The sequence below is a fragment of the Camelina sativa genome, chromosome 1 (genome assembly GCF_000633955.1).
Source record: "Camelina sativa cultivar DH55 chromosome 1, Cs, whole genome shotgun sequence".
NCBI lineage: Eukaryota > Viridiplantae > Streptophyta > Magnoliopsida > Brassicales > Brassicaceae > Camelina > Camelina sativa.
In genome coordinates, this window is record NC_025685.1 from 3,263,570 (window position 1) to 3,276,725 (window position 13,156).

Consider the following 13,156-nt stretch of genomic DNA (forward strand, 5'->3'; position numbering starts at 1 on the left):
AAGGATAAGAGATTCTGTTCAGGTACTCCCATCATTCAAAGTTTGAGCAATTTTGATGTCCATACTTTATAAAGTTTCCACTAAAAAAGATAATGGACAACAACATCGGAGTGGTCTATACTAAAAAGACAGCCTTGGTATCACGTAAATTTGGGAGCTTGATTTGTCGTATTTTTTTAATCATGTTTGTAGGGTGGAGTAATGATCTTTATCAATTCTTACTTCGAGTTCTACATGCTTGCAAAGTTTCTGAATTCGCAAAATGCCTCTTTCTGTTTTCTTGACGAGTGAGACCATTTGTTCCCCTATTTTGAAGCATTGTGTTATCCGGAATTGTTTCATTTGATTGGATGGTTGTTAATCGTGACTATCCTCCACTTCTCAGATATGCAAGCATAGAGGTTAAATCCGGTGCACGACAACAGTTTTTTGACGGGAGTAAACAGATCATCCTTTACACTGAGAGAGCATACTTCTTTTGGGGATACAAGGTTTTCTTTTTCATCTTTTGTTTTAGGTTCGGATTAAATAACTATTTCTGATCAATGTCGGCTTCTCTGGTATCAGATCCGCGGCATAAAGAAATTAATTTTTTATTCTCTGCCGGAGCGGAAGGAGTTTTACCCTCGGATAATGAACATGCTTGAAGAATCAGATGACATGGAGTCCATTGTGCTTTTTTCTCGTTATGATGTGCGCCAGGTAGTCTTCTGATGGTTTTTTACACAATGAGAGTCATACCTTGTCATTTTGTGTCCTCCATCGATTCAACTACTTACTAGTTCCTCAACTCTTAATTGGAAAATATTAAGCTTAGGAGATCAGTATTTTGTTCTTCTCTTAGTATTATTTTCCTATATAACAAACTCTTAATTGGTTTTGCTTGTCATTTTGTTCACTCGGTCTGATGCAAGTGTTGTTTATATGGATCCAATGTGATGTTTGTTTGCAGCTGGCAAGGATCGTCGGGAATGATAAAGCAAGTAGATTGATCAGTTCTGAGAGTAGCATCGTTGCTTTCCGTTAAGGAGTGGAGACTGGAGAGTGATCAACATGCCCATCCAAAGCTTTTTAATTTTGATTTTGATTTTTCTGTCAAGTGGAGGATTGAATATTTATTAATATCACAAAATTATTACAAAGAGGAGAACAGGCAGAAAATGAAAGGATACAAAAAGCTAATTATTACACACTAATAATATAAAGGCCACCAAACTATTACGACCTCATTATACGAAACAAACCGGATTCAAGAATCTATATCGATGATTTTTAAGCTTACTCTCTCAGGTAAGCCAAACTGTCAAGACAAAAGAAACCGGATGATGGACTTGTAAAACCGTAAAACAGAGTTCTTGAAGAGGTAAAGAGTTAGAGAATATGAAAAGTTTGACGTCGAAAAATTGACTAGTTTCTCAATTAGATTATGAAAACTCGTTAGGTTAGTGCAGTCGACCCCTAACGTATCCGCCAAGATTTTATGAACATGGTTCGCCACACATCACACGGTGACCTTTTTTCCCGGATAAACACTTGCCTCCATTCAGTAGCTTTCGTAACAAAGTCTCGGGTTTCGTGATGAAGAATAACATGTCCATATACATCTCCAGCGTGCCGTGCCAAGGTCCGTAGAGGCCTAAGACAAAATTTTAAAATGAACTTCACATATTTTATTTTTAAGAGAGATTTATAACCAAAAAGAAAGAAATATTTTTAACTTTTAAAAAAAAAACTTAAAATGTTGAGATTTATAACCAAAAAATAAGATATAATAGCTTATGTAAAGGAATATTGAGTTTTGTTTCCAAAAAATTTCTAAGACGCTACATAAAAATGTTCAATCTAGTTTACAAATAAAAATGTGGCCTGTGTTTGATTTTTTTGTTTTTTTTGTGTGGCCTAAGGCAAATGCCTTTTTTTAGCAAAGTATAAGGCACCGCTCTCCAGCCTGACAGTCTCGCATGGAAGAATCCAACTCTACTGTTTACCGCATCTTCAGGACATGTTAAAGACGACGTGGCGTTTCGCGTTTCAAAGAGTGGTTAGCGTGTCGTTTTGTTGTTAAAAAAAACGGGATGAGTTTTCATATTCGAAGCTCGTTTATTCACTCACCTAAAGGCCCAATTAAATAGAAAAAAACGTTTTAAAGGAAAAATATGAAAGGTCAATTATTTCCTTAATCTTCTGCTTTGACGTAGCAACGGTGTTTACAAGTGTCGCCGTATTATTTTCTAGTTGCTAATTAAGAAGAGCTAATAGTTTTCTTGTTTTGCCATTACGAGGAACAAAACAACACTTGTCTTAGTTCGGAGTTTTGAAAGACAAGAGGAAAAAAAACGAAGAAAGATGGTGCATCCATTGGTTGATAGGGCCACAAGTGACATGCTCATTGGCCCTGATTGGGCAATGAACCTCGAGATATGTGACATGCTTAATCATGAGCCTGGGTACGACCTTTTTTCACTAAATATTTTTCTATGATCGGAAAATCCTCGATCTTGTCGATCAGAAACAATGTTCTAAAGGACAATCGTAATAGTTGAACTTATGATGTCCTAAAGAGAAGACATGCAATTCTTCTTTTTGATGTCTTAATAACAATAGTAATGGTATTTTGTTTTTGTAAATCCTAACATGTTATACTAGATTTGTGTTGATCATTGAAGTTTTGGATGGTTTGCATTTAATTTGGTTTTGATTTTTCTTTTTGGTTCTATATCATCGTTTTTGATATGTGAGTGTGTTTGTAGGCAAACAAGAGAGGTAGTGAGTGGCATAAAGAAGAGGCTTACTAGTAGAACTTCCAAGGTTCAGCTGTTGGCTCTTACAGTAAGTTCTGTTCAATTACATAAGTAAAAACCAAACTTCACTTTCAGTTTGATATGCAAACAACCAATAGTCTTTAGATATTTAGTTTACTTTATTTCTTTTTTTCAAATTAACTAAACATGTATTTTTGGGATGGTTACAATTGTAGTTACTAGAGACAATTATGAACAATTGTGGGGAACTTATTCATATGCAAGTTGCAGAGAAGGATATACTTCATAAGATGGTGAAGATGGCCAAAAAGAAGGTCAGGATATTATATGATTCTTTGTTTCTTTCTAACTATTGTTTCATCTATGATAATTTTTTGTGTCACACCAAACTTATCATGTTGATTTTGTTAAAATTATAGCCTAACATCCAAGTGAGGGAGAAGATATTGATACTTATAGATACTTGGCAAGAGAGCTTTTCAGGTCCACAAGGAAGACATCCACAATATTATGCAGCATACCAAGAACTGTTGGTATGTTTCATTTTTGCTGTAATAAGCATGGTTCGCATTTTAAGATTTCATTTATTTTCTTTATCTATTTGCAGCGTGCAGGAATTGTATTCCCTCAAAGACCTCATACCACACTCAGTTCAGGACAAACTGGTCCTTCGATAACGTACCCTCAGAATTCTCGTAATGCTAGACAAGCAACTACTGATACTTCAACGGAGTCAGAATTTCCAACTTTGAGGTGTTTATCTTGATATTAATGTGCCCACTGTTTTCTAGGAATATTGAAAATAAAAAGATTGATAAAATAGCATTGCTTGGTTGAAGTTTGACAGAAATTCAAAATGCTAGAGGAATTATGGATGTCTTAGCTGAAATGATGAACGCAATAGATAAAAACAACAAAGAGGTATATCTTTAATTTCCAAATTCTGAAAAGAAGGTATGTAACATTTTAGTAACATTATATTGGTGCCACCTTTGCAGGGGCTTAAACAAGAGGTTCTTGTAGATCTCGTTAGCCAATGTCGCACTTATAAACAAAGAGTAGTACACCTCGTAAACTCCACATCGTAAAGATCTAAAACTTTAACTTCGCAATTGTGTTTTGAAATTTATAACAATTATGACGGATACATGATTACTATATGCGTTTTGGTTCATGTGTCAGAGATGAATCATTGCTTTGCCAAGGCCTAGCCTTAAATGACGATTTGCAGCGCTTACTTGCGAAGCACGAATCCATAGCCTCTGGAAACAGTATGATAGAAAAGGAAGATAAATCTAAAAAGGAAGTTCCTAAGGACACAACTCAGATCATAGATGTTGGTTCAAGGTAAGAAACAGCTCTAGTTATTTGGGTTCTTGACTAGCTTTGACTATGACATTCTAAAAGATATAAAATTTGTTTTGCAGTGAAACCAAAGCTAGTAGTGTTGTGGCTTCTGCAACAAATGGTCCAAAAATAGACCTTCTAAGTGGTGATGACTTTGAGACTCCGAATGCGGAAAACTCATTAGCCCTTGTTCCTCTCGGACCTCCACAACCAAGTAGTCCCGTAGCAACGCCAGATAACTCCATCGTCTTGATCGATATGTTATCAGATAACAACTGCGAAAGCTCTACTCCTACTTCGAATCCACACGCACAGAATCAGATGGTGCAACAACATCACTCAAATGGATTTGGACCAGCTGGCCATCAAGAGCAACCTTTTTATGGACAAGGGTCATCTGGTCCTGTTTGGAATCTCCAAATTACCCAACAACACCAACAACCATCTTCTCCTGCCTACGGAAACCAACCGTTTTCGTCTAACTTTAGCCCGCCCGCCTCTCCTCACTATGGTATTACTTTTGGACTGAAACTCAGACTGATATTGGTACCTACAAAGACTAGCTAATTAGTGTACTAACTTGTTATCTCTTTAAATTGTAAGGTGCACAAAACAAGAATGTTCTAGCATTACCCCCACCACCATGGGAAGCTCAATCTCCAAGCTCGAGCCCTCAATACTCTCCTACTCATCCAATGCAAGTGACTCAAGTGGTCATCACCACACACACTCATCAACCTCTCGGTTACAACCCTCAAGGCGGCTCCCCTCATCCCCCGAACAACAACAACTTGTTCGGAATGTTCCTCCGTCCAATGACAGGAGGCCACATGCCACCCTTTGGCCACAACCCAAACATCATAAACAACAACTACAATCCCGCCATGTACGGAGGAGGCTACGGAGGAGGACAAGCTCAGCAACCACAACAGTATCTTCTAGAACAACAAATGTACGGCATGTCTCTTCAAGACAATGGAAACAACAACAATACAAACCCTTACCAAGTTTCTTCTCATCATCAACAGCCTTTGGCTCTTAACCATCCACCAATGATGAAGCCTATGAATAAGAAACCAGAAGACAAGTTGTTTGGTGATCTTGTTGAACTCTCCAAATTCAAGAAACCCACTTCAGGACGAGCTGGTAGTATGTAAAATTTCACACCACCATTTTTTTATTTTTTTACTTCAAAATTAGAGATTTCAAAAATGTTTGACTTTTTATTTTGACTTTTGATGAAGAACACCTAAATATTTTTAAAATAAATATCAAACTAATAATCTTTTTGTCGCCGCCAAATAAAAATTGAGAAATTCTCACTTCTTCTTCAATGGAGGAAGACGACGACTCGATCTCTGCTGAATCAATCTCTCTCGACACTCTAGCTTCTATTAGATCACTCATTATCAACGCCGACACTTCCGACTCTGTAATTTCCTCGGTGTTCGATTTCCTTACTGATCTTCTAAGTCGAGGGGACTCGCCGGTTCTTCACCACATCCTCAAGCTACTCTCCGACCTTGCCTTCCGGCGAAAGGAATTAGCACCAAAGATCTTCGACTCGGTCCTTTCCAACTTACTCCGCCTTCAAAACTCCGCCGCCGTGGAATCGCTTGCTGTGCTGGCGTCGTTATCCGAAAGATACCCTAGCATAGCCACCGCGCTTTCCAAAATCGACGGCGAGGTATTTGCGTCGATTTGCCTCGGAGCACCTGTATCGTCTCGGCTGTGGCTACTTAGGAACGCGGAGAGGTTCAATGTCCCGTCATCCGTACTTTTCACCTTGTTTTTAGGGTTTACCAAGGATCCGTATCCGTATATCAGAAAACTAGCTCTGGATGGATTGATTAGTATATGTAAGGCTGGTGACTTGAATCACGCTCATGCCGTGGAAGGTTGCTATACTCGTGCTGTTGAGCTTCTAGGCGATGCTGAAGATAGCGTCAGATCTTCTGCTGTTCGTGCCGTAAGTTTCTCTTTGATTTGATGAAATTGCGGTTTAAAGAATTGTTATAAGCTAATGATCTGATCATATCTAATTGGGGAGTTGGCAACTTTTCGAATGTTCAGGTCAGTGTCTGGGGAAAAGTGATGATTGCATCTAAGGAAGAAGAGGTGGACAGAAGAGAATGTACAGATGCTGTGTTTCTCCAGGTAACTAGCTCCTCTTTGGCTTGTGTAGCATTTGAAGTCCTTGAAATTACCAATTTCGTCTTTGGAGCTGTTATATAGCTAGCTACGAATTGGTGAAAACAGCTTTGTGATATCCACTATATGAAATAACATGCTGAAGTTTTAAATTGTATTTGTATTTGCAAACGAGCTTAAATAACCAAATGTCTGATGTTTTCTTATAAACATGCTTTCAGCTTTGTTCTATTGTGAGAGATATGAGTGTAGACGTGAGGGTTGAGGTCTTCAGGGGATTTGGGGTTATAGGAACTGCATCAGAAAGCATTATATCGCAAACAATTTCTAAAAAAGTATTGGGAGCCGGGAAAGGGAAGAAACCGCGGAATCATCTTTCGAATGTATCAGCTGATGTCGCTGCTGCAGCTGGAGTTTTCATCCATGGTTTTGAAGATGAATTCTACGAGGTATCCTTATAATAAATTTCCTTTTCGTTTTGTTCTGGTGCCTTTATGTGCAATCCTGTTAAGTAAGCTCTGTAGAAAAGAATTTAGTTGAGTTTTTATTGTTTCTGGACTTTTATAAACAGCATTTATATGCATCATTTTTGAAGGTACGGGAAGCTGCGGTTGACTCCTTCCACTCCCTCTCAGTAAATTCTATCAAATTCCCAGATGAAGCTGTTTACCTATTGATGGATATGCTATACGATGATTATATGGTTGTCAAGTTGAAAGCTTTAGATGCATTGCATCATATAGCAGACTTGGGGGACCTGAAGATACAGGAAACTTATATGCCCGCCGTAAGTCACCATATTCTTCTGCCTTTTTTCTTTCTATTGTACTGAGTAGGCAAACAGCTAATGAGAATGCAGATGCAATGCTTCTCTTGCTATCCTTCATAAGTTTGGTATATTGTCTCGTGTGATCCAGGTTTTATGCATATAACCAACCTCGTATGAGTTTAGGCCAACTGAAGTAGCTTCATAATTCTTTGCACTCTAGGGCCTAATGCTTAACGAGACAATAAGTGATTTGGTACTAAACTAGCCTCGCTGACACTGACTCCATGATTGTTACTTGGTTCTATTTGGCTATATCTTTGCTACGAGTTTTGATAAAGACCTTCTACTTGACTTTGCAGTTTTTGGAAGCTATTGTTGATACTTCTGAGAACATAAGAGTTGAGGCTAGAAACATTCTTAAACTGGCAAAGCTGCCTGATTTGAAGCTGGTCGACAAATGTGTTGATGGTGTCCTAAAAAGTTTAGAGATGTATCCACAGGTTGGTACAGTTATCTACAGAGATGAAGTAGCTTCTGATTTCATCAATTCTTTCTTTTTCTTTTTTCTTCTTCTGAACCTTAAATTTCTTGCTATTTCATCCTAGGACGAACCTGATACCTTGTCTGCCCTGTTCCATTTCGGACAAAACCACGCAAAGTTCTTAGCCAGTCTGGTTAAGAGATTTAATGAAAAGGTAAACGAGAAACTTTTTATCACTCTTTTTTTTTGTTAACTATAGGCATATAAATCATTTTCTTTGCTTACTCTTGCATACTCTTACTCTTGCATACTCTCCAGTTAGGGACAGCTTCCGGAAATAAATCTGAATTCAACAGCCGACACTTATCTGCATCTCTTATGCTGATAATCTCAGCCCCTCTCTCAAACAAACAAAGCATCACCTCCATACCACCCCTGGCTTTTTCATATTCACTTGCAATGCTGGGGAAATTCTCTCGTGGCCTTCATGAAATGATGGACCAGGATACGCTTTTGGCTTACTTGACTCATTGCACTATTCTTTCTGCTTCTTCGGGTACAGAATTCCACAAAGGAGATATATTTTTTCATGCATATAGGCACGGTAATGCAGATTTGGCTGGAAACCCTGTCTTACTACCAAGCAAAGATATATCTAATGAGAGTAATCAAGCACTCAAGTTTGTTAACTATATACTGTTGAAAATAAAGGCTGCCTGGTTGTTATCACAATCAGGGTGCTCGAAAGAAGCACTCCGAGCGTTGAGGTTTTACAGCTTACAATCTATTGAAATTCCAGCCTCTGAATCATTGTTTCAGGTGTACGCTAACTAATGTGTTTATTGTCTTCTTGTCCAGGGCTTGCAAACGGGAGTTAGCAATTTTGACAGCCGATTCTTCAATCTCCATTGGTGCATTGCAGTTTATGTGTCAGTACATTCACGTAATAGAACTTCTCGCTCAAGTATGCTCTCATTTCGAATACCCAAGACACATCAGCACGTCTAGATCTGTAGAACCGGAAATACTGATGGAAGAGGTGGAGATCAAACTGATGGAGATAAGGTGTAGATTCACAGGCTTGTCTATGGAGGTGTCGTTAGTAATGGAGCTAGTAATTTTTGGTTCCTTGTTAAGGCTATATAGATTTGAGACTTGCTGCCGCCTTAGCTGCATGGAGAAGCTAACTTCAACGATATCTCAATTAGAGCTCCACCACGAACAACAATGCACCAAACCATCAGATTTTCTAACTGAAACTAAGAAGTCATTGCTAGAGATTGGGAGCTCTGCTAATATTAATTGCTGTAGACTGCTTCATCTCATCAAGATATTTAGTTGCTTCTCTCCGGAACAGTTTACGTTCTCTAGTAATCTGCAGTGTGTGAGCGCAGAGCTAGAGGTTCCTGGTAATGGTCCTTACAGTCCGATTTCGTTTTTGCCTGGTCTCCCAGTGGCTATTCAGTGTGAGATCACGCTGCTTAATGTGCCAAGGAATACCTGTTTGTGGCTGAGAATATCCAGAAGCGATGAAACTTGCCAGTTTGTGTACGTGAATCCAAACCTCTACAATGGAGATGCGAGAGAGAAGAAGTTCATGTTTAATGCAGTAACCTACATGACCCCGAGGGCTGCTATGTTCACATTGCGGGTCTCAATAGGCATAGAGTGTTTGTCTGAAGACATTTGTTACAGGAAAGGGCGTCATGGTCCCAAGCATCCAGTGGCCTATCTGTGTAAGGAAAGAGAAGTTCACCTTAACCTTGTTTCAAGAACCTAAGGACAAACAGTTGACATTTTGTGAATTATGCAAAAGTTAGAGATTCTTGTTTTGAGAAACTGATCAGTGTGAGATAACTATACAGTGCTAACTGTTAAAGCTAAAGCATATGCGTTAGTATTCCAACAATATAACCAGAATTCAAATGGGAAGAATGGAGTATTATATATCTTCAGCTATCACCTCAAGATTCAAAGTTCAGTCTAAATACAAGTTTAAGGTTAGATGGCTGCTCGACTCATCGGAGACACCAAAGCCTTTGAAATACATCCGACTCACCAGAATCTGCAAATTGACGGCTTTTGCTACCCTGAGCGTCCTCGAACCACCGGGAAACACATTCTTACACAACCTCCGACAACTGTTTTGCTTCCTCCAACTCCGCCTCCTCCGATTCCATCTACTATCTATCTTGTGTGTTTAGACATGTGACGTGTCAAAAAAGGTATATTCTGTCTGTGCCAACTTTTTTAATAACCATCAACTCTCAAAAATGTATACAAAAATGTCAAGCTCTGAACAATTAAATTAAATGACTAAGTAAAATTAAATTCTGCCGTTTTTCACCTAGTGGCCTCACCAATAGTCATTGCAAGAACAAGAGCCGTTAGTAAAACAATGAAACCTATTGTTGTCTCTAACAACAATTTCTCGTCTAGTGATCTTCGATATCAACTTCATCACTTCATGGCAATCTCCACATACCCTTAGATTCTTCACTACCCGAATCACTTGGCCATGATCCGTACTGATCAGCCCAAACGCAACAGCAAGCTTCTCGCTGTGATACCCCAAGACCCTTTCCTTTTCTTCCTCTTCAACATCGAACATAACAAACTCTGTCGTTGGAACAAAACCCATAAGCCTCATTTCATTACCCAACTCTTCTAGCTTTCCATATATCTTGTCGCAAAGAGGATGAGATTTCTCATCTGCTAGAAACTCATGGACCGTCCCTTCCAATTCTATCCAACTATATCCCGGGATCTTCTTCAGACCTTTCTTGTTCATTTTGTCCCTCACTTCAGCCGCTTCGTCCCATCTGCCGTTCACAGAGTATATGTTGGACAATTGAACATAGTTTCCTGCATTCCATGGCTCCAAAGCGATGAGTTCTTTGAGAACAGTTTCTGCTACCCGCGTATCTTTGACCAGTCTGCATCCGCTCAGTAACGCTCCCCAGATTATCACGTTTGGCTTTAGGGGCATATCGCAGATCACACGGTATGCGTCATCTAACATCCCTGCTCTGCCCCAAAGATCCACCATGCAACCATAGTGTTCAACAGTGCGTTTCAAAGCGTAATCACAGCTCATGCTGTTAAAAAACCGAAGCCCGTCTTCAATTAGGCCAGCGTGAACGCACCCACAGAGCAGTCCAAGGAACGTGGACCCATCAGGTGAGATACCTAACTTCTCTGTTTGTCCAAAAACCGCAAATGCGAGCTTAACGTGGCCATTCTTGGCCAGACCAGAAATTGCAGCATTCATGATCACTATATCTTTCTCCTTCATTTCTTTAAATACTTCGAAACCTCGAGCCATAGCCCCACATTTCGCATACATGTCAATCAGCGCATTGGCCATAAACAGATTGTTCAAGAACTCATGCCTATCTATTAAACTGATACCCCACTCACCTAGATCAAGCGCTCCCAAGCTTGCACAAGAAGAAAGAAACCCGACAATGGAGAACTGGTCCGGTTTCAGATTTTCCTGCAACATCCGGATGAAAAACTCAACCCCTTCTTTGGGTAAGCTGTTCGATGCATACCCTTGTATCATAGTGCTCCAAGTAACTATATCTTTCTCAACCATCGAGTCAAAAACAGAACGAGCTTTCTCCATATTCCCACACTTTGCGTAGAGATTGACAAGTGTCGTCCGCACATATGAGTTCTTCTGCATCCCCATCTCTTCCATGAACTTAACAATCCATTCCCCGCTGTCGAGATCTCCTACGTGAACACAAGCAGATAAAAACTTAACAATAAAGTAGCTATCCGGCTTCACACCCATCTCCACCATCTTCCTAAACAAATCAATGGCTTCCCTGTGCTTCCCCGCAGTAATATACCCACTAAAAAACGCCGTCCAAGTAACAACGCTTCTTTCAGGAATTTCGTCGAACACTTTGTGGGCATCATTCAAACGCCCCGTTCCAGAGTAGATAGAGAGCAGACTCGTCATAGCCCCTACGTCGTGATCATACCCACATTTCACGACAAGCGAATGAAGGTTAATCCCGAGTTTGAGATTTCGGGATCTGGTGCAAGCCTTGAGAACCAGAGGGAAGGTGAAGCCGTGGAGGGAGAGACCGTGTTTGCGGATGGAGAGGAAGAGATCGAGCGTTTCTTGGAAGAGATGATTGTTGACGAAGCCATTGATGAGAGTATTGTAGAGGAAAATGTTTGGGAACTGAGTATGAGAGAAGAGGAGAAAAGAGTAACGGGTCTGGCGGAAGTAGAGAGTTCGCTTGAGGAGGAGGTTAACGAGGAAAGTGTCGTGGTGGAGATGGTGGCGAATGAGAGAGGCGTGGATGTGTTTCAGATGGCTGACGGCGGATGCAACGGAGATTAGGGTTTTGATCTGCTGGGCTTTCGATGTTGGCACGGTGACGATGCTCATCTCTCCCGCCAATTTATCACCCTTGAATCATTGCATCGCTTTATACTTCTTTATATTTCCAATAATATATTTTTACAGTATATTTATTTATTTGTTTGTTTCGAAAATAATTAATTTTATACCGAACACAAATAAGATAACCATTGGTATCAGATTTGATCTTCATTCTTATGAAGTTTGCTTTTCTATCAAAATAAATCTAAATTAAATCGCTGAAACTGTTTCATCTCATGTTGTTCGCATTGCTTTTAATATTCCATTTTGAGTCATAATTTTTGTTGAATCATAATTTCATAAATATACTTGTTATGATAGAACTCAGTCTACTAAACATCCAAAAGCATGCAAATAATTTATAAAATACACCGATAAAAAAAAAATTCCAACTGGAGATCATAAATATGGAAGCCACTAAAAAAATCAAAGGCATATATATACATGACTTGTTTATTTTAATTATATATACAAAGACTGTGTATTTTACTATGTACAACACCTTCTAAACTTGGGGAGAAAAAAAACAAACTCACTTGACTCTGTGTGTAGCAAGATGGAGCAGAGTCCGAAAGAACTGAGGAGGGTACATTGGGGGCTGCTCTGCTAATGCCTTCAGGTTTTAAATCCCAAAACAAAACAAAGAAGATGTGTTTTATGTCAACGTCTCATGAGCAAACTTTCACGTACACAAATCTAAAGACAAATAAAACATGGTTCCAAAAATCGATCTATCTCATCTTAAATTGTTATTTCAAAACACAAAACCAAGCACAACCCAAACTTATGTTCTTTGATACAAATTTGGACTAGTGATATATCAGTTATTTTTGGTAAAAGTTGCATTGTATTTTTCCGATTGCCATTTAGTTGTCATACTTCCTAAACCACATACATATTAAAACGATTGCAAGATGGAACAAATATGAATGCAAAAGTCACCTGTTGGATTAAAACAGTGGAAGGAGTCATTCCAGGAACTGTGTTCACCTCTATAACCAGTACCTGCACAACGACCTTGTGAGATCACAGAAATTGATTTTGGAACGAACGATGAGAGCAGACATTAGTATAGTGCAAAGTAATTCTCTGGGTCCCTATCGTACCTCTCCGGTTTCAACATGCACAAAAGCATCGATCCGTGAAAACCCTTCTAACCCGAGAGTTTCTGCAATCAGCTCAATGCCTTGTTTGCATTTCTCCAAAGCTTCCTTACTGAAACTCACAACTTTAGTCATCAGCTT

At 39.3% G+C, this 13,156-nt stretch overlaps 2 protein-coding genes and 2 pseudogenes across 2 annotated transcripts; 2 read left to right on the plus strand and 2 right to left on the minus strand.

The window, feature by feature from the left end:
• Positions 1-1,027, plus strand: part of LOC104745617 — a 6,293-nt pseudogene extending 5,266 nt beyond the window's left edge.
• Positions 2,313-9,856, plus strand: LOC104745793 (protein SIEL-like). Its single transcript, XM_010467178.2, has 18 exons — positions 2,313-2,447; positions 2,751-2,829; positions 2,978-3,076; positions 3,182-3,295; positions 3,370-3,515; positions 3,602-3,683; positions 3,761-3,846; positions 3,945-4,109; positions 4,190-4,620; positions 4,713-5,258; positions 5,423-6,078; positions 6,183-6,266; positions 6,482-6,709; positions 6,856-7,047; positions 7,389-7,529; positions 7,635-7,724; positions 7,829-8,277; positions 8,369-9,856. Exons 1-18 carry the CDS (start codon positions 2,347-2,349, stop codon positions 9,288-9,290), a joined length of 4,611 nt encoding a protein of 1,536 aa, XP_010465480.1. The 5' UTR covers positions 2,313-2,346; the 3' UTR covers positions 9,291-9,856.
• On the minus strand, positions 9,848-11,940 carry LOC104745710 (putative pentatricopeptide repeat-containing protein At3g08820). The gene has a single exon (XM_010467060.1). It carries the CDS (start codon positions 11,916-11,918, stop codon positions 9,867-9,869), a length of 2,052 nt encoding a protein of 683 aa, XP_010465362.1. The 5' UTR covers positions 11,919-11,940; the 3' UTR covers positions 9,848-9,866.
• The window catches only part of LOC104703864, a 10,399-nt pseudogene continuing 9,579 nt past the window's right edge, over positions 12,337-13,156 (minus strand).